This window comes from Neolamprologus brichardi, chromosome 20 (assembly GCF_056152115.1).
Source record: "Neolamprologus brichardi isolate AB-2024 chromosome 20, ASM5615211v1, whole genome shotgun sequence".
Classification (NCBI taxonomy): Eukaryota; Metazoa; Chordata; class Actinopteri; order Cichliformes; family Cichlidae; genus Neolamprologus; species Neolamprologus brichardi.
In genome coordinates, this window is record NC_142123.1 from 30,040,355 (window position 1) to 30,063,507 (window position 23,153).

Sequence of the window (23,153 nt, forward strand, 5' to 3'; positions counted from 1 at the left end):
ACTAGGTGGCACACTACTGTTACCTAGATAGACAACATCTGACTATGGTTTTGCATTTGATAATTACTCTCTTTACTCTTGTTTGATGTATGTATTTATTAAAAAAATAAAAATAAAAAAAGCACTTCCATTTATAACCAACACATTTATGGAATTTATAAGAAAACAAAATAAAAGCTACTATAAAATGTTCCTGCTCGCCATCATTTATTTTCTGTCACAGTTTAAATCAACGGTAACTTTAAATATCTTTCAAAGGAAGCCCGATTATTAATATGAAGTAAACTCTGTGATCGAATCATTTATCAAAAGCCTCGTAACCCCTAAATGTTGTAACTAAAGGTTTCTTTATTGTATGAAGAGATAAATGGGTGTAAGGAGCCAAGCTATGTGGAAATGTAAACATTAGCTTCCTGTGGCCACTAATACACACAAAAGCAGCGTCCAGTTTTATTTATGGTTCTGGTGCAGCTTAACCCCGAACTCATTAATCCTGGATTGGCTGAGAGTCACCACCTTCACAACTTCTCTGCCTGCTCTGGTTCAGATTTTAAGTACGGCAACCTGCAAAACATAGTTAATTATCAACGAAAACATAAAATACGAACGTTGCGGTAATTCATAAGTATTTTATTACACAAAGAAAATTGCTATCACAAAGTTATCACTGAACATTTAGCAATAAATATGAATTTCCATACACGACAGTAAAATGGGGACTATGTTGGTAAATATATAAAGAAAAGACTCGACCGTGAAACTGAACACCAGGATCACAAACACACACACATACATAGAAAGAAAAATGACAAACAGATGATAATGAATACCCCTCCATGACAGTCCCACATTAGGCTGGAGCAACATTTCGAGTGTTGTTATGAACGAATTCTGTTTAGCTCAGTCCATCTCCGCAGACCTTAATCCAAAGTTTCTGTGCTTTCTTCTCTCGTCAGGAATATAAATAACTAACAGAGTATAAAGCAAAAGCGCAGCATCTCAGCTGTCAGTTCTACTCTGTTCTGTTCCCCGCGGTACAATCGGATTCAATAAAAAGGCGAACATTTGGAGCCCCTGAAGCTCCAAACAGGCCGGCAGTGAGCGAAAGTGTCCTCATGTCCAGTCAGGAGAACCAATACCAACACTCTCCATTTCCTTACTCCACGTCTCTCTACTTTCACCTGCTTCCTCTCTACATTTCTCTGCCTCCCTTCGGTCTCTGGCTGAGCTTAGGATGGGCCTCCGCTTCCCTGGGCAGCTTGGCTGTTGGAGCCCTCCGCCTCTGGGGCTGGGGAGGACCCTGGGTCTCCTCCTGCCAGGTCAGGGAGAAAAAAAAAGTGAAAGATACTTTTAATTTAACTCTAAAAGACACACGGCAATCTAAGTAGTAAGAGAATCCTGAGGAAGGAAATACAACTTCCTTCAGCAGCCCAGTGTTAGTATGATTTGACTCTACTCACAATATCAGCATCCTGTGGTTTGATTTATCTCGGTCATTTAATTGTCAGCTTATGGGAAAACTGTCTGACTGAAAACAAAACCAGCAAGAACAACCGTGTAACACACAACTGACATTAAGACACCTTCCTCTTAAAAAGTAGACCTTTGACTAAGACCGAAGGAAGCCACAATGATGTGTCACTGTGCTGCAGTTACAATTAATTTAGCACTGAGACAACGATCAAATCTCACCGAGACCATAAACTGAGTGAAATTGTGTTTCTGTGGTATATTTTGGTGCATCTAGTACAGGCGGTGTTTTGTCAAAGAGATAAGACTTTAATGTGGCTTATATCGAAGTAATAGGCGTGCACAGATAAGCAGGAATTCTTCTCAACTAGCTTCAGGATGATGAATTGTGGTTAAAATAATTTTTTTTCAGAGTAGAAATCACAACAGTTCTTTCAGCTCCGGAAGATTTGGCAGATTAAATGTGCCATTCTGGAAGAATTTTACAGATATCTGTGAGAAACAACAACAAAACAAATGACTTCTAGTAGTGTGAAATCTTCATGTAGCTCAGGCCTCTATAAGGTTCTCACTGCTGTTCTCCAACAGACTCAAAAATAGTTTTCCTTCTCAGATTTAAAGCCATGTCTTTATTTTATTTGCCTGACTGTAATCGCAGAGGGATGGAGAAAATGTGATTTTTCTTTACTTTTAGACTTTAATTCATTTAAATGATTTAAGTGGTGTCTCATCAGCATCAATTAATCTTTCTTACAGTCAACCAAACACCCAAACTGGTCTAACCACAGACTCTAACCTAGTGTCTCATGCGTCCTCGTTTTACGCCTCTGAACATAATTTTAAAAATCATCAGGTCTTAAAATTAGTTAATAATTAAAATACAACCTCAGATGAGCAACATAAAAAACAGCATGCTATGATTTATTAATATTAGAAAACAAAAATGAAAATACAGAAGCCGAGAAAGAAAGACATGATGATGTTAAAGAAGCAGTTATTTCTGTGCATCAGTAAGGCCATATCCAAACACTTTGAATAAGTCTATCATTCTACAAAGATTATTCAGCAGAAAAAAATGTCCCAGTGAAATAACCCCGAGGTCAGATTGTGCAATGCTCGGAGAAATTACAATAAACCCCAAGAATTCCATTTCAGTCATTTCAGACAGGTCTCAACGAGCCTTAAAGTTCGTGACAGTACAATTAGAAATAGACTGAACAAGTACGGTTTGTTTGGAAGGGTTGCCAGGAGAAAGTCTCTTGTCTATAAAAAGAACATGGCATCTTAGGTTTGCAAGATTGCTTCTGAACAAACTGCAAGACTTCTAGAACAACTTGCTTTGGACAGACGAGACAAAAGAAGAAACGTTCAGCCATCGTTGGCAATCAAGTTGAAACTTGATCATGCATGCCTGCACTTTATCAAATTTCAAGTCGCTACTTCTGAAAGTGGTTCTACAGGCTATCGAATCATGAGGGACACTTACTGTAGTTCTTCATGCACAATTCTGCATTTTGGCTCAATTTTTGTTAAATAAATAATGACATAGTGCAATGTGTCATATGTTACTGTTCATATGAAGTTGTATTATAATGATTTAAGACCTTCTAAGAACCTATTGCTGTTTTTTTAAATATTATTATTTGGGGGTTTTTTTGTCATTATGTTCCAAATTAAGAAACCTACATTTAACCCTTTAAGACCTACCATAGAACCAAGTCCGCCAGAGCTTATATTATATTTTTACATGCTGTAGTGCCATTTTTGGGAGCATTTCAAGTTGATATACATCAATACAACCATTATAGCCCAAATGTTAATAATATGTCTGCATTAAGTGCATAGTAATTACATAAATTGCAAAAAAGTGCAATAAACTACAAAAAAATTAAAATCGTTTTTGTTTTTTTTAACATATATTTCTAGTTAGAGAAATTTAGGAGGCTTATCCCGCAAAACTGTAAATACAAAAAAGTTGCACAAAATAGTTTCCCACCACAGGAAATTTATTTTAAGTGTCTTCATAGTTTTATTTTTGAAATACACCAATTTTTATATACTGCAGGAAAAACGAAAATAAATATTATAGTGCAAATTTGCAAAAAAACAGCATATGCATCAAAATAAACTATTTCCAGCAGTGCAATATGAGTCCTAAGCATCCCAGAAACGACACAGAAAGTCATAAAGTCAAACATAACTTTTAAAAACACAAGTATAGGCTCATAAGGCCCTGATGGTAAAAAAAAAACAAAACAAAAAACACATTTCCGCAAAATGACGTCACTTCCGGTTCCGGGCAAGTCATGGCGGACATGCGATAGTTCGCGCTGATGGACGTAGGAAGTGTTACAAACAGCTGATCGGATCGGCAAAGCGTGTTTCTGGAATATTATGTTTTTGTTGCTGCAAGTGCTTTTTATGCAGTTTTTGCAAAGATGTATGTGGAAGGAAACTGTGACTTAGGACAAGCTGATGGCATAAGATGTAAGTACAACTCCTCCGGTTTCATATGCAAAAAAAATTATTGTGCTAGCTTACGTGGTTGCAGTGCTACCGGGATTTAAAAATAGTTGCGCAAAACGGAGCGTGCCCGCTCCAACCGGCTTTAAAGGGTTAATGTTGTCAAACAAATAAATAAATAGATTAATCTTGCTAAACAACTGATATCTATGTAGCGTTAACAACTGGCTAAGGCTCCACAAACAAATGAGCAATGCCAAAGTCATGTCCATCTTTTACATACAGTCTTTGGATTTTATACTGTCGGCCAGTCTAAAATCTTGCCAAGCAAATTCTTTGTTTACAATATGCAAAACTATATGCTTATTTTCTCTGATTTGCTTTCACACTGTATAACACACATTCATTCTGATGTGGCTTTACTGACCTGCAGCCTTCAGGTCCATCTCTGCCATGTCTTTGGTAAGTTCACTGGTGCTGGTCACTACTGACCCCTCCCCTGAGATGTCGGGCACTGCGTTCCTGCGGCCTGTGCGATCACAGTTGATGAAGTCTGAATACGACGTCTCCACATCCATCATCTGCCCATGACCAGCGCTCTCATTACACCTGCCAGAGGGAGGAGGGGGTGTCAGACGGCTATGGAAGTGTTGCAAGAAGCAAATAAATCACTGTGTTGTCTCCTTTCAAAGCCGTGGGTGTGCTTTTTCCACTTTATCCTGTGCATTTCTACTTCGGTATAGCCAACAAGACATGTAAAATACTGGTAAGTAAGTGAAAAATCACTAAGAATAACCAAAACGGAGAAAAAAGCAGCTACTTAGAAACAATTCTACAGTGGAGGGATCACCAAGAGGAAATTAATAAACAGATTAATGAAGGTGTTCGTAATTGCAATTTCTATTTTGGTATACAATTAATGACACTCTTAACATCTGTGCAAATTGGTCATCCTAATTACACTGGGGAAAGGGGCTCTCACTAACAGTTGGGCCTGTCGACTAGAGTTAATTAAACGTACTTACAAAAGAAAAAAGAAAGAAAAGGGTGAAAGCTTGAGAGAGTGCCAGTCAATGTGGAAAACAAGGGTAAAAACCTAAAGTCATTAAGAAAAAAACCCAGCAGGGATGTGGCCAGAAAGAGTCCCAGCAAAACAAAACAAACAAAAGATAATCAAGCCCCCATTAGCTTTTTATTCCTCTTCTGCTTCCTGTTCTCACTCCATACTTAACTAGGTCATGGACACCGCCAACCACTAAAACACTACAGAGTCAGTATTCCTCAGAGACAAGAACAATAATAATACTGCTCCAGAAAAGAAAGTGATAGAAAAGATAAGAAAGTAGTCCTCTGATGCAAACATGGGGCCACGGAAACCCAGAGACTGCCTGCAAATGCCATCACAGCTGCTGCTCTCCTACAGCTTTATTCCCTGAAGGTCCCCCCACAGGCTAGCACAGAGAGCACAGACCTCTCTGCTCTGTATGTGCAGCATACATGTCTACATCTACAGACTTTAACTCTCCGTTAAAGCATTGTTAAGTCACAACTGAACAGCTAAACAGCAAAGCCATGAATCTTTAACAGACTTGAGGGCGAGTTGAGGAATGAGAGGGGAATAAAAATGAGCTGGCAGACGCAGAATCGACACGCTGACCTGGGGCCAGTCTGTTCCCAAACTCTTTCACTCACATTCCTTTCATATCGTTCAAAGGGTCCCGCAATTCTTTTCTTTTACAGTGCGTGTGCACCATGCCAAAAAGGAAGCATCCAGGGTCGTTCACTGAGAGGTCAGTAGCAGCTGCAGATGTAGGCAATGCTGACTGGGAAATCTGCAGTGAAGGGCAGGCTGTAAGCCCCCGCAGGTAAGAGCAGTACCTCTGGAAATGTCACTGAGTTCTGGACTACTGGCATTTCCCTGAGTGCTTCTACCAAACACAAGAGCCACTCTGTATTCACGACAGCAGATGGTGGTGTGATCCTCTGAAAGATTGTCATCTAGATAGCCGAGCTATACAGTCAGTAGTGACTAAAAATCTCCGTGGGAGACCAGTGTCTCACAGGTTTATTAGTACACCTAAAGTACCACCTTTTCCTGGAGCGCGAACAATCGAGGCTTTCATTAACCGCCAATTAATCTTGATATTAGCAGGAAAACATCTGTGAAATTTCTGATTTTTCTTTTCAGCAAGTTCAATCCCACACATTTATTTCTGGATTACACTGAACAAAGACACAAAGAGATATTATACTAGTGCTAATCAATCACGCACAATAAAGAAAAGAAGAAAAAAAAACACTGACGGGCAAAGTGGGAAACATAATCTAGTAGCAATGTAATGTTCTGACGGGAAACTTCAGGTCCAGGAATTCCCTTTAAAGTGGACTATTATGCTACTTCAATCTTTTCTTGGACTTTACTAAAGAAACATTGTATCTCACAATCACCTTGATGCAACACATCACCTCACCCAATGTTTGAAGCTGTTGAGGCCCATCCCCCTTCACTTTCAGGCTACTTCCTTCTGATTGGATACCCCTCACAAACAGAAGGTCTGAACAACACATGGGCGGGGCCTTTCACCTTGCTTTATCATGTTACGGCTAGCCTATGAAATAGCCTGACCTTTTTCTATATGCTGTTTAGGAAGGTGGTTTTAATCTTGTGGTAAATTTGTGTAAGTGACATAATATTCAAACCTATCCTGAGATTGTAGTTTATTGGGTAAAGGTGCACAACTGGGCACATGTTGTACTGTGTAGTTAACCCCGTTTAAAAATGAAACAATAAGTTTAATTGTTGAAATTGAATTGCTTAACAAAGTAGCAGTGTTTCCAGTTTTATAGAGCATGAACTGAATATCTTCTTGGTTTTGAATGCTGACTGGAAAAAAAGGGAAGACAAATTACAGGGAGAGGAATTTTGAAGGAAAATTCCCACTTCCTTCAATGGAGCAAACACCATACACAATAGAGGCATAATGACAATGCAAAATGAAAACACAGGCTACAGCTCCAAAAGCTATCACCAAGAGCTGTTAGTAGCTAATAAAATCAAGGGACACTAATTTACTGTAAACTCTTTATTGTTACAGCTACTTAAGAGAATGTTTGTTATTCCAATGAATATTCCAAGACGATGTGTGAAAAATATTTGCGTGCTAGCTTGTTTTGTTGTAAACTCAGGGCAAAACGGCTTGCTACTCCGAGCCAAGAAGCACTCTCTCATAACCACCCATCCATTTTCTTAACCGTTTATCCAATTCAGATTCACGGGAGCCTATTCCAGCTGTCAGCTGTCTCATAAGCTCCCCATAAAAATGCAAATTGTTGTTCTTAAAATGTGATTAAACCAACATGTTATAACACGTCAGGAGTGATATTCTGGACTGTTGAGCAGATGCACCAAAGCAAACATGAGACAATCTAGCCTCTCATCTAATCGTCTGCAAAAAGAAAAGAAAAGCTAATAGACAAACCAGCATATCAGGTTCTTTAAATTGTAGTTGTTGCTCTATGAAGACAACAATTTCACATCACATTATAAAACAATCACTCAAGCATGCTCCTAATGAGCGCAACTTCTACACAGAAGGAAAGATTTTAATGGGAGATCTATCGAACAAACAGCGAACACTGACTGTGTGTTCAGTGCAGCAACGACTGAACATGTTTGTTATGTTTGCCTTTTTCTTCTCCACCAGCCCAGTTGTTATATGGCTTATGGAAGTCTCATTTAATTGCCATTTGTTTGTTTAATTAGTTGCCTCCCTTGCACATGTGGATCAAATCCTACCATGAGATTATTAACAGGTTTCCATGGAGGGATGACGATGATGATGATGGTGATGATGCCTTCTGCTCTTCAGCTGGTGTTTACACTCTTCTTTGCCTGACTGTCTGGTCTCAGCTGTGATGGAAGCGGTTTAATGGTGGTGCATCTCATTCGATACCGATATCCACACAACCAACTGTGATGATGAACTTGTTTTTGTGGCGCTGGCTCGACTGACTGAAGCGGTGGAGCTTGTGGCTGTTGTTCACATGACGCTATTTGTATAATGCAAATGGATATGGAAAGTTACTAAGGTGCAAGGTATTGTATAAAAAATAAATACATCTTAAAAAAAAGAACATCAAGAACCTTTCTTCTAAAAGTAGTTAACTACAGGTCTTGTTTGATTGGTTGCATGCAAGGCGATGCCTTCAAAGTGCTCAATCATGACCCCAAAACGAAAGCATGTTCATCCTAAACTTATAATAAATGCCAATCAGCAGCAAACCTTCACGTTTACAAAGTTGAAACTAGCAACTGTTTGGCATTTTTGCCTGATACATGAAAAGTCCAGAAGATAAGCAGACCTGCCCCTTATATCTAGATGGCCTTTATGCACGTCCTTTTAAAGATACACTGTACAGTACGCTTAACAAATCCACCTTCCACACAGATTTGATTCATCCCCCGCTTTCATGTGGAAATGTCAACAGTACTAAATTCCAGGAATTATGACTTATGGTGCTCTTAAAGTGCATGTCCTACTTTGATTAAAAAGGCGCCTTTATGCGAAAACCCAGCGCAAGTACACAGAGGGAAACTCTACACTGCTGCAGCTGGAAACACTGCCACCAGACAAATGTCACAGGTGTGTGTGTATATACACTTGAGACAATATAACAACTCAACACTCCAAGGGAAATCGCCACATCCCAGCTCGCGAGCTGAACTCCTCTCTTTCCCCTTCTCTTTCCTGCTCTGCATTGTATGTGTCAACAGTTTCTGATGTAGGCAATCACTTTCAGGGAAACACGCCAATTCAAATTCATATTCCTGCAGTATTATCCCACACACAATACACTGTAGCCTATTGTGAATGAAAGCAAAGGCTGAAGAAAACATGTACAACAGCAACATCAACTGCATACAGAGAGGGTTCTGACAGGTTTAAACATGAACGGTGACCACACCGGGTGAGGTGACATGTAACCGGAGAGGTTGGGGCATGTAGATATTGGAAACAAAAGCCTTTGAGATCACTATGGGAATATGAGTCAGCACAGTTACTTATGCTGGGCCCATTAGAGAGGCGAGCTCACTTCAGTCCCAGCGGAGCCTTTTAAGCCTGATTTGTGTGTAATAAGCTTGTATTATCTGCAATAACCCACACAAAGACCAACTTCTTTGCTGATTCTGACATCCATTAGGGCCATCTACCTGTCCAACTTCAACTCAGTCAACTAGTTTTTGAAAAGTCCTTGAGTAGGCAAAAACTCTCCATATCACAGTCATCTGCATCATCTTAAAATTGGCCTGTTTCTGGTGGTTTAGAGTTAATAAAATCCAAACAAATGAATCATGTTAACAAGAATTGTTTGACTAAACAGCTGCTTGACTGACAGAAAATGCATTTGCAATCTAGCAAGGTTTAACAGAGGAATACGTTCAACTGTTTTTGTGAGAATTTGATGCTTTTATTTTACTGTAAAACAGTAAAATTAATGTTTTGGGGTTTCGACTGCTCGCTGGACACGTCAGGGTGTACAAAGACATCGAAATGATCTTTCTGTGTGTATTTGTTTAACCCTCTAACAAACGAAGATTAATCTTGAAAATAATTACCCAAACGAAAGCTACAACAGAGAACACAATAATTATTATATTAACAACACAATGCCAGTCTGAGCTTCCCAGATGCCTGCGAGAAGACTTCATTTTATCTAAAACACAACAATATTCAGTTTACTGTGATTATAAGCAAATTAAAGAAGCCAATCCTTCTAATGTAGAAGCTGAGTCTGTTCAAACTGCTTGAAATATATAGCATTTCAATTTCTGCCCGTTTGTCACTTTTCCACATTTATAAAGAACCACAAACATCTTCTTGATTTGAATCTTTACTAGCTTGCAGTTCCACATACTAAAACTTTTTTGTTTTATTTACGTACAAACAGGTGACACGGAATTAACGTCAAGCTGTCTCTCTTACCAAAGTAATCAGAGTTGCTCCATCTCCTCTCAGGTCCCTGCATGCAGACACAAAGTATCTAAGACAAACGCTCCAGAATCGTTCACCCTCCAGTGCAGAGCGTTGCACTCTGAGAGCACCATAACACTAGTGTGCTCAGCTCTTTGCCCTCCTGCTCGCCGCCTCTCAGCCCCCTTGAAATGTGGTCTGGGCACTGTCTATTCACATGATGTCAGCAGCTGCTTGGTTGACAACAAGCCCACTCCAAACACAAAGGAGCTGTATTTCCTCATCAGGATTAGCATTGTTGTTCCTCCCTGGTCTTCCTCTCATAAATAAATAAATAAAAGCTCTGTCCATTCAACTTCGTGTGCATGTGTGCCCCATATCCTTCCTCTTCTTATAGGACCCAGGCTGGGTGGGAAGACCTAATTTCCCCTGGTGAAGTGACTATTGCAACTTGGCAACCCATTAGCGTTTGCTCTTCAGTAGCCTTTTACTTGTGCACTGGGAAAAACTTTCCCTGCTGAGGAGACAATAAGACGCTGCTGTAAAGAGGTTTTCAGCACCTCTCTCTCTCTCTCACTCCGGCACTAAAATCAGAGGATTACGATTAAGTCACAGTAGAAGCCTCCATCTTCTCTGTCAGACATGCAGAATTATCACTGATAACACTGGATACTCAATGCAATTTTCCATCTCCTCTCCACTGAGCGGAGATACCGAGAATGATCACTGCCACTCTCATATAATTGCCATCCTAAATGAGCGTACTGAGCTCCTACGCCTTAAGGCATTATGAATCAGCTGAGGAACCGGAGATAAGAAGGCTGACCAAGGCTATTAGCATCAGCTACTGTGGAAGAGTCATGAGTGAACTTATGAATAAAACAAAAAGGAGCTGCGTCTTCAGAAAGCTTCAGCCAAATCAAAAATCAATCTCACTCGGACAGATTATCTCAGCAGGCAAGCAGAAGAGCAGCTAAGTTGTGGTTCCCCACTTCGTAAGTCTGAGCACTTCAAAGATCAATTTCCAGCATTTGTTTCTCAAGAGAGATCAGTGCTGGAGAAAAACACACATATGAATGGCTTTGCTCCAAAATGAGTTATCCACCATTAAAAACGACTCCAACTCCCACACTGACTACCATCATATTCCTCTAAGAAGAGCTACAAATTAAGGATTTTACTCTGAAGCATTTTGCCTGTACAATGACATGAAAAAAGGAAAAGGCGTTTTCGAAAAACGCTTCACAGCACATTGCAAGTAAGGCTGCAACTCCGGATTATTTTCTTGATTAGTCAACTTGTCTGCAGATTCTATTTTCTTCCACTTATCCGATTTAGGGTTACGTTGGGCCTGCAGGATATTACACTTGCAATTGGATAAGAGGTGCACCGTGGACAGATCAGCAGTGCATAGTAGGGCTAACAGACACAGATGACCATTTGTGCTCATATTCACACCTACCTTAGAATCACCAATTCACCTATTACCCTAACATATTGATTTGTGGTATTGTATTTAATTTAAAATCAATTAGATTAGAATTTAAATAAAATTCCCCAAGCATGTTTATTAAACTCAAGTCAGCTATAAGAGATTTTTTTTAGACTCTAAAAATACAGTCTGCACATTAGAGAGGCATTCATACAGGAAAGATTCAAAACTTGAATGAGATTTGCACAGACCAGGACTGAAAGGCTCGGTCATCACCGAGCTTCAGTTGAGCATCAGTAATATTGGGGCCTGCCCAAAAGCCCAAAAAGGATACTAATAGATGATATCCACCTCAGCCAGTCTGTTGCCTGTCTGGATGTTTCTTTTGTTTGAATGTGAAATTACTGAACTCCACTATACTTAGACTATAACAACTGTATTTTTAAGGATTATCATTTAAGGAGCATTTCTCTTTGTTTTGTATCTTGGACAGGTGACATGTAGAATCTTTAAAGTAATTCTGAAAAACCAAAACACTGAAGTTGTACAGGGTGGGCCATTTATATGGATACACCGTAATAACATGGGAATGGTTGGTGATATTAAAGTCCTGTTTGTGGCACATTAGTATATGTGAGGGGGCAAACTCCTCAAGATGGGTGGTGACCATGGTGGCCATTTAGAAGTCGGCCATCTTGGATACAACTTTTGTTTTTTTCAATAGGAAGAGGGCCATGTGACACATCAAACTTAGTGGTAATGTCACAAGAAAAACAATGGTGTGCTTGGTTTCAACGTAACTTTATTCTTTCATGAGTTATTTACAAGTTTCTCTTTGTTCACAGCCATTGACATGTCGAAGAGGTTAACACGTGAGGAGCGGATCGAAATTGTGTTGATATCTGGTGAACGCAGTAACCGGGTCATTGCAGCAGATTTCAATGCAAGACACCCTACGAGACCACCCATCTCCCATGCTACAGTTAGCAAACTGCTTGCTAAGTTTCGTGAAACTGGTTCAGTGTTGGATTTGCCAAAATTAGATGCAAGAAACTGTCACTAATGAAGAAACATCAGTGGCTGTCGTAGCTTCATTCAGCAAGAGCCCACAGCGTAGCACTTGAACCCCCTTAGACTTTTATCTTTGGGGTCATCTGAAGGCAATTGTCTATGGTGAGAAGATACGAGATGTGCAGCACCTGAAACTACGGATACTGGATGCCTGTGCTGGCATTTCTCCTGCAGTGTTGCTATCAGTGTGTGAAGAGTGGGCGAAGAGGGTTGCATTGACAATCCAACACAATGGGCAGCACATTGAACACATTTTATAAGTGGTCGGAAACTTGTACATAACTCATGAAAGAATAAAGTTATGTTGAAACCAAGAACACCATTGTTTTTCTTGTGACATTACCAATAAGTTTAATGTGTCACATGGCCCTCTTCCTATTGAAAAAACAAAAGTTGTATCCAAGATGGCCGACTTATAAATGGCCACCATGGTCACCACCCATCTTGAGGAGTTTGCCCCGTCACATATACTAATGTGCCACAAACAGGACTTTAATATCACCAACCATTCCCATTTTATTACGGTGTATCCATATAAATGGCCCACCCTGTATTATCCCAAGAGCAAAGCTCAGTAAAAACGTATGCGAATAAGAGTTGTCCGTTTGTTATGTCTTAAAAAAAAAATAGAAAAAGAAAGAAAAGAAAAAAACCCTGACCCTATTTGTTTTCAGCAGGAGTCGGATCGACCATCTCTTCCCCTGCCTGAGAAACTTCAAGCTGCACTGGCTTTGAGGGAATTAGAAGGTCAGACTTTCAGCGAGTTACTAAACCAACACAAGTCTTTATGGTCAGAAAAAAATCAATCAGAAACATTACAGGCATCCTGTGTGGTTAAGTATGTGTGCACATGAGGTCTCCTTCATTTTGTTCTCCAGGATGCCAGGATCAGTGTTTCAGGTGGGCTGATGGTACGTAATGACTCAACATTCTTTCTTCTTAGTTGTTGAGGTCACAAGACGCCAGCATGTCCACACAACAGATCAGTTAGCTCAGCGATCCCCAACCTTTTTTGCGCCACAGATGTCCGACAGTATTTTCACGGACCGGCCTTTAAGGTGTCAGGGATAAAAACAACAAAATAAAAACAGTACTAGTACAAAAGAAAGAAGATTTATTTATAGCACATGGGAAAAGGCCCAGGGAAACAGAGTTAACGGCAAAAAACGATAAAAAACAAACAAACAATAAAAACCCTGAAAACCATCAATTCTCGTGGCCCGGTACCAAACGACTCATGGACTGGTACTGGTCCGTGGCCCGGGGGTTGGGGACCGCTGACTTAGCCGACTTTCCAACAAACATGGTTGACATCATATTGATTGGCCCGATATTGATGTTGTATCCACAAACACATCCAGCAAGAAATATTTCTCACAGTATTGCAATAAAGGAAAGATGTTTTTCCAAATACATTTGATTAACAAATAATTTGCTAACTGAAAGGTTGTGAACAGCCACACAACATCCACCTCTCTTACACAGGCTAGTATTACAGGATTTTATAAGGTTATTTTTGTTGTTTTAATCTAAAACACTATATTCTGCCACAGGATCTTTACCCCACAATATAAAGCACCGTGAGTTGACTGTTGTGATTTGGTGCTATATAAATAAAACTGAATTGAATTGCCTCTCTGGACACATATCTAATCAGTGTTGGTCAGTTCACTTGGTGAGATAAGAAATGGACTTCAGAGTCAGAAGTCACTGTTTGAGTCTCCCAGCAGCAGTTCTGGGTCCCATTCTGAAACTTGTATGGTTAAACCAGTGGTTCTTAACCTTGTTGGAGGTACCGAACCCCACCAGTTTCATATGCGCATTCACTGAACCCCCCTTTAGTGAAAAATAAAATGTGATTTTTTTTTTTCAAATTCAAGACATAGATATGCTTTTTATTGGTGCACAAAATGAGGCATGCATGTCACGGTGGAGGCTCTGCCGAACCCCTGAGACCGATTCACCGAACTCCTAGGGTTTGATCAAACCCAGGTTAAGAACCACTGGGTTAAACCCTTCGGTTTTCTTAGAAGCCAGTGCTTCGTAGTCACAGAAACATGATCGATCACTGTGTGTGTAAACAATACTTCATTTTATATAGACTAGTTGACCAAACAGAGGAATCGGGGACCTTAAATATTAATTAAATAGTTGAATTCTCCAAACATAAGGGAAAGGTGCTTCCATGCTTTGCTACAGGATACACTTGAGCGCCACTTGTAAGATGAGCCACAATTCAATGTGACGCACCATTTGACCATTTATGGAAACAAACCAGTGACGATTGACGCAAATCATGTAAATTACTGGTGAGTTTTGCATCTTGTTGTGCAACTTACTAACATGTAAATACATTTTGAACTTTAACGTATTTGTGTAAACCTACAGTATATGTGAACAACAATGCAGCATTGCTTCGTTTTATTCTGCTTGTTATGAAGTTGTTGCCTTGTGCAAATCTCCTGATGACATTAGAAAAGTTCACTACAAATAAAAATACCGAGCTATACTGGAGTGAAGCGATGGTTCTAATGCAACTTGGTTTGTCTTTGTTTATGAATTTTCCTCTACCTTTTGTCCTGACCTCATGCCCTTGTCTATTGACGTAAAGGACAAGTGGTTAGGAAAAGATCTGGATGGCAATGTTTTTGGCTGTTTCACTGCAACCTTTGATGCCTTCTGCCATTAGTGACTAACACAGCCTCAGGTTTCTAGTACTGAACAGAGACGAGCCCATTTGCAACCAGAAGCAAAGTTGATTCAAGGGACACAGCATGAGGACATTTATCAGAGCTCCCACTAGAGCAGGGACTTTATTTATCCTCTTTTCATACACAGGCCTCAAGTACATGTGTAAAGTGGAATTCCCTTTCAGCTAGCCATTTTCAGTGTTTTCTGACCACCATTACATCATACTTCATTTCAGATTGTGCACCAAATCCTTACTATTCCTTCACAGTGAGCACACTTCATCTCAGAAAAGACAATAAATCAGTTTCCTAAAATGCTGAGCTACTCTTTTACACATTTATTTATAACGTCATTCTGAGGTAATCACACCAAAGCCTTCCATGATTTCCACTTATTTTATCAGACATAAGCCACACTGATTACTGCTGCTCAAAAAGTAACAACTGCTGAAAAGGGAAACCCTTTATATAACGTGCTTTTGCTGAATATGTCTAATTAAAGGAGAAAGATCTCCTCTAACTCGGCATTAAAATGTCAGCGTGCTCACACCAACTTAAATAGATTTTTTTTTTTTAAATCTACTCAGTTATTTCATCTGCTGAGCAGATGGCAGGGCCACATAATAAACAAGACTAAAGAGACAGACAATACTTCTACTATAGACTGTGTCCTCTTCTGTTAGCACAGCTCACTTAGCAACAGCTGGGGCAATCGATACTCGTTTTAGAGGAGGGGGAGCTGGTGCATCATGATATCGCTGTGTCAAATGATACCCATCCACAAGAAAACAATGGGATCACATTTGCTTCTCTGGAGGTAAGTAAAGGTTACGTTACCAGAGATATTAAATGTACAACACAGTACTCCAAATAACCTGTAATCAATGAGTATTTCACAGGCAGTAGAGAGAAGCGTCAAGATATGTGAGACAGTCTGCTGTAGCAGCATTTTCTGCCTCAGGCTATAGGGATTCCCCTGGTTTGTATTTGTGTGTGTGTGTGTGTGTGTGTGTGTGTGTGTGTGTGTGTGTGTGTGTGTGTGTGTGTGTGTGTGTGTGTGTGTGTGTGTAGGTGTGTGTGTGTGTGTGTGTGCGTGTGTGTGTGTCAATAGGATGGGTGTGACTGATTCTCATCAGCCAACCATGATTCATAGCTGAGTCAGGAGCAGGTGCTTCAGCCGGACTGTAAAATGAGGCCATGATTTTGGCCCCCTTTCTAAGCAAGGGGAAAAAATTCTCTCATCTCAGTTTCAGAGTGCTGCGGCAACTGTTCGTTTAGATTCTCATCTTTCATGAGACTGTTCACGGGCAGTGTTGTCACAAAAACGAATGTGTCAGGAGAAACCGATTTTATAATGAATGACTATCAGAAGCAAACACAGACAGCACTCTCATCTAATACAATCAAAGCAAATAAAAGAGATGACTGCTCCCTGAAATTCATCTCATCTGAACAGTTACCGTCTTGTTTACTTAACAAGACAAAATAATTCATGACTATATAAAGCAGCTCCGAGGGGGATTTGATTTGTTATACCATCTAAAAAATATCTGAAAAGAATATTTAGTTAAAATTTTGTAAAAATAATAATAATAATAATAAAATAAAACAAATTCACTGAAATGTTACATTATTAGGTTTTTGCAGTTCAGTCAACCAACCAACGAAATGCATGCTGTTTATATTCCGTTACAGGGGTGGATGCTCACATTAAACATTTATAATAAGCATATTTACAAGTAAACATTGTGAGCCAAAAGCTCAGGCTTCAGACTGCTCTAAATGTTCAGTTTCAGACAGTTTTTTTACACCCTTAGATCTGCATGATGTCATAGAAAGGAATATTCCTAATATGGTCATCTGGAGCACACAGTTTTGGCTGTAAGCACAGAAGCCCCACCTACTTGCCTGCGTGTATGACAGGCAGCCAATCAGAAGAAGGTTGGTTTGAATGAAGGGGGGAAGGGAACTAAAACAGCTTTTGTGCAGTGGCTGATTTAAGGAGCTGCACAAAGGCCTGGTGTAGTAAAAAATAAGGATTGATAGTACTATTCTTAGTAGAACAGTTCCCTTTTAACAATAAGTCAGTTTGGTTGTTTGTTTTTTAAAATTTGATAATGTCAAGTCCCTCTCTTTTTAATCACTTTTTAATCTATTAAGCAAGAGGATAATAATATGACAACAAGTGATAAAATAATGAACTGCACCGTTGATTTTAATACCCTGTTCTGAAAAAAAATTAAATAAATAAATAAAACATATTTGGACTACACGGTTACAATTGTTTATTCAAGCAGCTGTTCTCATCTCCCTAAATGTGAGGATCTGACATTTTTCTCTCAATGTGCTTGGGTTCCTTGAAATTTTGGAAATATTCATTTTTACAATAATAGACGGAAAAGCTGTAAATCTGTGTGAAAAAGAAATATTTAACCAAATTTAATCTGAAAATGCCTGCTAATGTCCATCCATCCATCCATTCGCTTATCCTTTTCAGGGTCGCGGGGGGCGCTGGAGCCCATCCCAGCTGTCATAGGGCGAGAGGCGGGGTACACCTGTCTGTCACAGGGCCAACACACAGGGACAGACAACCATTCGCACTCACATTCATTCGCACATTCACACCTAGTGACAATTTGGATTATCCGATTAACCTATCCCCACAAGCTGCATGTCTTTGGATGGTGGGAGGAAGCTGGAGTGCCCGGAGGGAACCCACGCAAACACGGTGAAAACATGCAAACTCCACACAGAAAGACTCCGGCCTGATGTTGGAATTGAACTCAGGACCTTCTTGCTGTGCGGCAACAGTGCTAACCACCATGCCACCCTGCCTGCTAATGTAATGTTTGGAAATCTGAAACACTTAGGAAATCAACAACTTTCAGGAAATGAATCAGCAGCAGCTTTGGTGATGATTACAGCTGTTAAATCAAGGCAAAAATCTTCGTGTCTTTCTTCTAAGATGACAAGATTTTCTTCTTTGTTTGTATTTGACATAACTTATGAATAAATATTTTTGGTCAAAACAAATTTGATTTAGTGTGGGTGGAAGCAAAGACAGCTCTTGCTGTGCGGTATGAGGAAGATAATCACAAAGAAGACTGGATTTGGGCCACTTCAGCTGGAGATTAATTTTGTAAGTCAGTCAATTAATCAATTACTTTCTTCAGCTCCAATTAGTTCCTGTCACTCCATTACCATAAGTCCTCAGGTGTGATTGAGCCTTCTTTCTCTGGAATCCAGAAGGTATGCAGGGAAGCGTGGTGTTTAAGCGTGGTGCAGGTCTGTGATTTTCCTCCCACTGTCCGTTCCATCTTTTCTAATTCTGCTGCAAGGTTGCCCATTTCTATTTCTGTCCGCACATTTAACAACACGAGACCTCAACAGGAAGCAGGTGGTTTGTTTGCCTGTGTTGTTTGTGCCCTCTCTTTTCCCAGACTCTCTGCACACACACTGGAGGCTGAATAAGACCCTTGAGCTAACGAGGAGGAGGAGGTGGCGGCGGCGGTGCGGTGGAGGACGATGCAAGGACAAGTGGTAGGTGAGGGGACTGGAGAGTAGGTGGTGATGAAGGTGGGAGGGGGGGGGTGAGAGGAAAATGATGAGGATGAGGTGAGAATGGAAAGCAGATGAGGAGAGAAAATCCATGAGGAAAGGGGAAAAAAAGGGAGGATGAGAGAAGCAGAAAAGGAATGCATCCATGTTTATTGTGCTTTTAAAAACAAAGACAGATTCCCTCACAGGCTCCAATGTTTTCATTACTTTTTTTTTGAGAACTTGAGACACACAATACATCCTGCTCGTGAACTGCGCACAGACATTCGACCAGTTTGTAGCAGAATAAATGGCTACTATACCAATATATTGGCTACTTCCTAATGCACCACCTGTTAGAGGGATTTTACCCGCAACTCCCTCAACCCACTAATCCTCTCTCTTATAAAATAACAAAAACCAGAAAACGACTTACAGTCAGGCACGTCTCAGTCCCAAAGCCAGAAATGTGATTATACCAAACACAGCTGCTCTTTATGCTGCACTGGAAATAATTTGAAGAAAACGATTCGCTCCTCTCACCTCCTCCGACAGCCCCGCTGCGTCTGAGGTTTGCCAAGTAATTCCACTCAACGACATCATCACACTTTTCTCCCACAAGTCTAGGAGGATGTGGGCATCATGTGATTCGATTTGCTGAGTTGACGGGGATACAACGGCACATATGTCACCCTCCTCGTGAGCAAACACGCCGATACAAAAAAAAGGAAAGGAAAGAGCAGAGGCAGTCATTGCACCTTACTCCATATCATTCATGATGGTATACAGAAAAGCTTTGGTTTTTACAGTGTGCAGAACAGTAACCGCACACACACACATTCGAGTGCCAAAAATTGCAGTTCTTCTAATGGCCACTTGAGGGTGGCTGCAAAATTGAGCAAAGTTTGTTAAAATTCCAAACTTTACAACATTAAAAAGAATGTTTACAGCCTGGTACAAAAACATTTTGGCCTTTATGGGTAATACAGATAGTCAAAGTGTATAGTTTTCCCCTTCACAACATTACACGGTGGGTGAATTCTTTTCCATCCATCTGGAATCTGAAGTTATTGACAGATGTCCTAACAGACGGAGATGCAGCCAATCGATGCCTCACCTGTGTTCGCTAAACTGAACTTCTCAGCAGTGTTTGTGGTGTTGGTGCCTTTTGTTGTGCTTCAGTTCTGGTAAATGAAATTCCAGTACTTTATTCGTCTGTAAAGTTTATGAATGTAATTTGCTAGTGCTAGCTTATAATTTAGCACTCCACCCCACATGGCATCCAAAAAGCAGAGTCCAGAAATCACAGGGTATGATATCATAATAACAGAGTTTTAACTGCATTATATAGAGTTGCATATGGGCGAGTGATATACAATACTTTAAGGAAATACAATATTTCAATATTTCAAGGAAATTTGTGATAATTATATTTACGACAGTACAGAAAAAATAATACGAAAGAAGATTTTATTGGTGATGGCAGCTTGCGGGCAGCAGCATCAATTACTGCAAACACAATTACGTGACTTTTCCATCCTTTTCTAATGAGTGACTGTCACTGATGACAGACTTCATTTAATGTGAAACTATAGGCACAATGTGTCAGCAGCAGCAGGAGCAGCATTAAGTAGTGACTTAGCATTATATACAGTGACACATCACACATCAAATAAGAACAAAACACCAAGGAGCTCCTTTCCCCCCCTCTTACAGCATTATTCACAGTAGCAGATTCAAGCAGTGTGAGAGATTGTTATGAGGCTCAGGCCAAGTCTTTTTCAGGCAATTTAGTTACAATTGCCAGTCTTTATACATAAATTTAAGTGCTTGCAATAACTAAAGTAACAACCTTCCAACTATTCAGGAGCCTCCACAATGAAAGCTACTTTCGGCTGCTCTGTTATTCACCAGGGGTTGCCGTCATGGGTAGCTCCACTCCACAGATTTTTACAATGGATGCTTTTTCTGACATAACCCCCAAAGCGATTGGTGTCCCATCCTGGCACTGAACCGGGGATCTTTTGCTTGTTAGGTATGCCACTACACTCATAAGCCTCCACTATACTGTCACATAATAAAATTAAAAGGTTCAAAATTTTGTCTTCTTAGGATATTGCATCTTGGGTTGAGTTGTGTTTTGTTTGTTTTTTTAAAACAGTTCCTTAAAGTTCTCCTTTTCCACCATGTAATTTCAACCCACTGTTTGCTCTTCCTGGTATATGGAGTGTAACTAGAGAGTGCTCCAGCAATCCTTGGCGGAGCCATTTGTTTATTTATGGGCCACACATGACTAGCTGCTTGTATTTCTCAGCTGCCTTCGTGGTCTGATCATCTTTTTTTTGCCCGGGTGCCGAAACAAGTTTGTTGTTTCCACCGTTAGCAGGAACAGCTTTCTTGCATTGTTTGACGTTGTTGTAGAAGCCCTCTTTTTTGGTACTTGGTCATCATCAGAGGCTGACGCGATGGTGGCCATCGCTCTCAGAGATGCCGGGGATCGTGTCATGTGCGCAATGGGACGGTAAACCCATGACACTTTACATCATGTACAAATATATACCAGTATTACTACAGGTGATATGATGTGGCGCAAAATATGCAGCAGAGGAACAACTTCAGCTTTAAACCTCAAAACTTGCCATGGCACCATTACCATACATCAAAATATAAACTTAAAAGCTTCACAAAGGAGCTTCATGTAGGTCTTTAGATTAGACTGACCAATGTAAGTATGATGTACATCTATAAAAGTGTATGGATGGAATTTCTTGTATTACAATGCCTGTAAACAGCAACACAAAGAAAAGGGTTTTTAAACTGTAGAGTAAATATCAAAGTAATAAAGTATAGTAGTGGCTTTATGATGAAGCTTTTTTTTAAATGTGAAAAAGTGACTTTTTTTCCAGATTTTTTAACCAATTCTGAAACTTGTATGAGCAAATTTAATCTCTCAAAATGTGCTTCTTTCATGGAAAAGAGTAACAGATTCAGAATAACTGGCAACTGTTTCAAGAGGGCCCTTGTACCAGTTGGTGGTCTCACAGTAATAATGTTCTGCAGCACAAACTTGCAGATTTTAGAATATTTTCTCTGTTACAAAAACATTCCGCCTCTATCCTGCTTTTATTGGTGAAAGTCAGGCAATTACAGTGGTTGTATGAAATTAAACATACTATTACATTCCAATACAGTCAGCCAAACATAAGCCCTCTGTTAAATTATAAAAAGGCAAGCTAGTCCGATTTAAAATACGAATACTGTATGTCGTGTTAGGTTGGTTGTCTGACAACAGAGAGAATTACGTGATCATAAGTCCACGCAAATATTCACATGTCAGAAACATTTGTCCTCGAGCTATCCCTCTGGAGCCAACTCGTACAGAATGTCCATAACTCCCGTAACTCTTACGCATTTTTCATTATTTTCATTGTTTACGGCTGTAGTCAGAAAATTTTACATTACAAACTCACAAGAATACAATGTGTCAGACAAAACCATAGTACACTCATTAAGTCACAGTGTGCGCCTAAGTGAACCAGGTGTTTGATGCTGTGGGCACTCCAGCAGGAAAAGCGTTCTCTGTGTGGACTATTCAGAGGTACAAACAAGGTGAAAGAACACATCAGCGTGTGTGTGTGTGTCTGTCTGACAAGCCGCAAAGGGAGGGGGAGCCAGAGATGACGGAGTCAGTTTGTGCATGATGTCTGGACTTGTTTGGATAATTAGCACACCACCTGACTGATATCTTCCCAGCATTCATAGAGACAGCACAAGTGCAAGTCCAGCACAGCGTCCACTATAAGTGTCAGTCCCTTTATTATTAATATAATTTTCTTTGCCTTATTTTAATACATATTAACCCTTCATTAACAACCGAGTTTGCATTTGCCAAATGTAGCACAATGCCTCCAAAGCACAGATTAAGGAAACAGAAAGAAGGGAACTACAGCAGGCAGCCCAGTAGATCAGTAAGTATGAGAGGAACTAAAAGGTGTGCCAAATGTAACTTTACTTATTTTTTGTACTGACCACCTGTTGCCCAAAATGTCTTGCACAGTTGTCGGCAAAGGTTTGACACTAGTCAGGCCTCATATACTGCTTTTTGACAGGCCATTAATCTACGTATTAAGCAATTAATCTAATTTGGTTTTATTCTAACAAACAATGGGCAATGGGGTTCATTAATTAATGGATCACTATTTTTATTCCCTTCCACGTTTTCCCAAGTAGCCTCTTATCAACATTACTCACTGTTTCCTCTCCTTGGGGACTCGGATGAAAACCTTTTCAGAAACAACAAAATATTTTAAAGCAAACAGAGCCTTAGAAATACTGACGTGGATCAAATAAAAGCATAAATCAGATAGCAAGCTTCTGACTCCCTGTCAAAATCCAAAGATCATGGTGTTCTTTTTACTTTAGGGGATTTTTGCCTTCTCGCCGTTTTAACAGTTCAACGATTTCAGCACTTTATTCCGATCACATGGAATTTGAAACAGGCCACTCCATCTAAAATGA

General features: G+C 40.0%; 1 protein-coding gene across 2 annotated transcripts in view; it reads right to left on the reverse strand.

The window, feature by feature from the left end:
* Positions 1 to 447: 447 nt before the first annotated feature.
* pkig (protein kinase (cAMP-dependent, catalytic) inhibitor gamma) overlaps positions 448 to 23,153 on the reverse strand; it is a 28,423-nt gene continuing 5,717 nt past the window's right edge. The window contains exons 1-3 of one of the 2 annotated variants that reach the window (XM_006794000.3): positions 9,918 to 10,083; positions 4,361 to 4,542; positions 448 to 1,312 (exon numbers count right to left, since the gene is read on the reverse strand). In XM_006794000.3, the coding sequence (XP_006794063.1) occupies positions 1,230 to 1,312; positions 4,361 to 4,514 (237 nt within the window). In that variant the 5' untranslated portion in view covers positions 4,515 to 4,542; positions 9,918 to 10,083 and the 3' untranslated portion in view covers positions 448 to 1,229. Of the gene's footprint in view, positions 1,313 to 4,360; positions 4,543 to 9,917; positions 10,084 to 23,153 lie in introns of those variants that run through there. The other variant, XM_006793999.3, reaches the window with a different exon arrangement.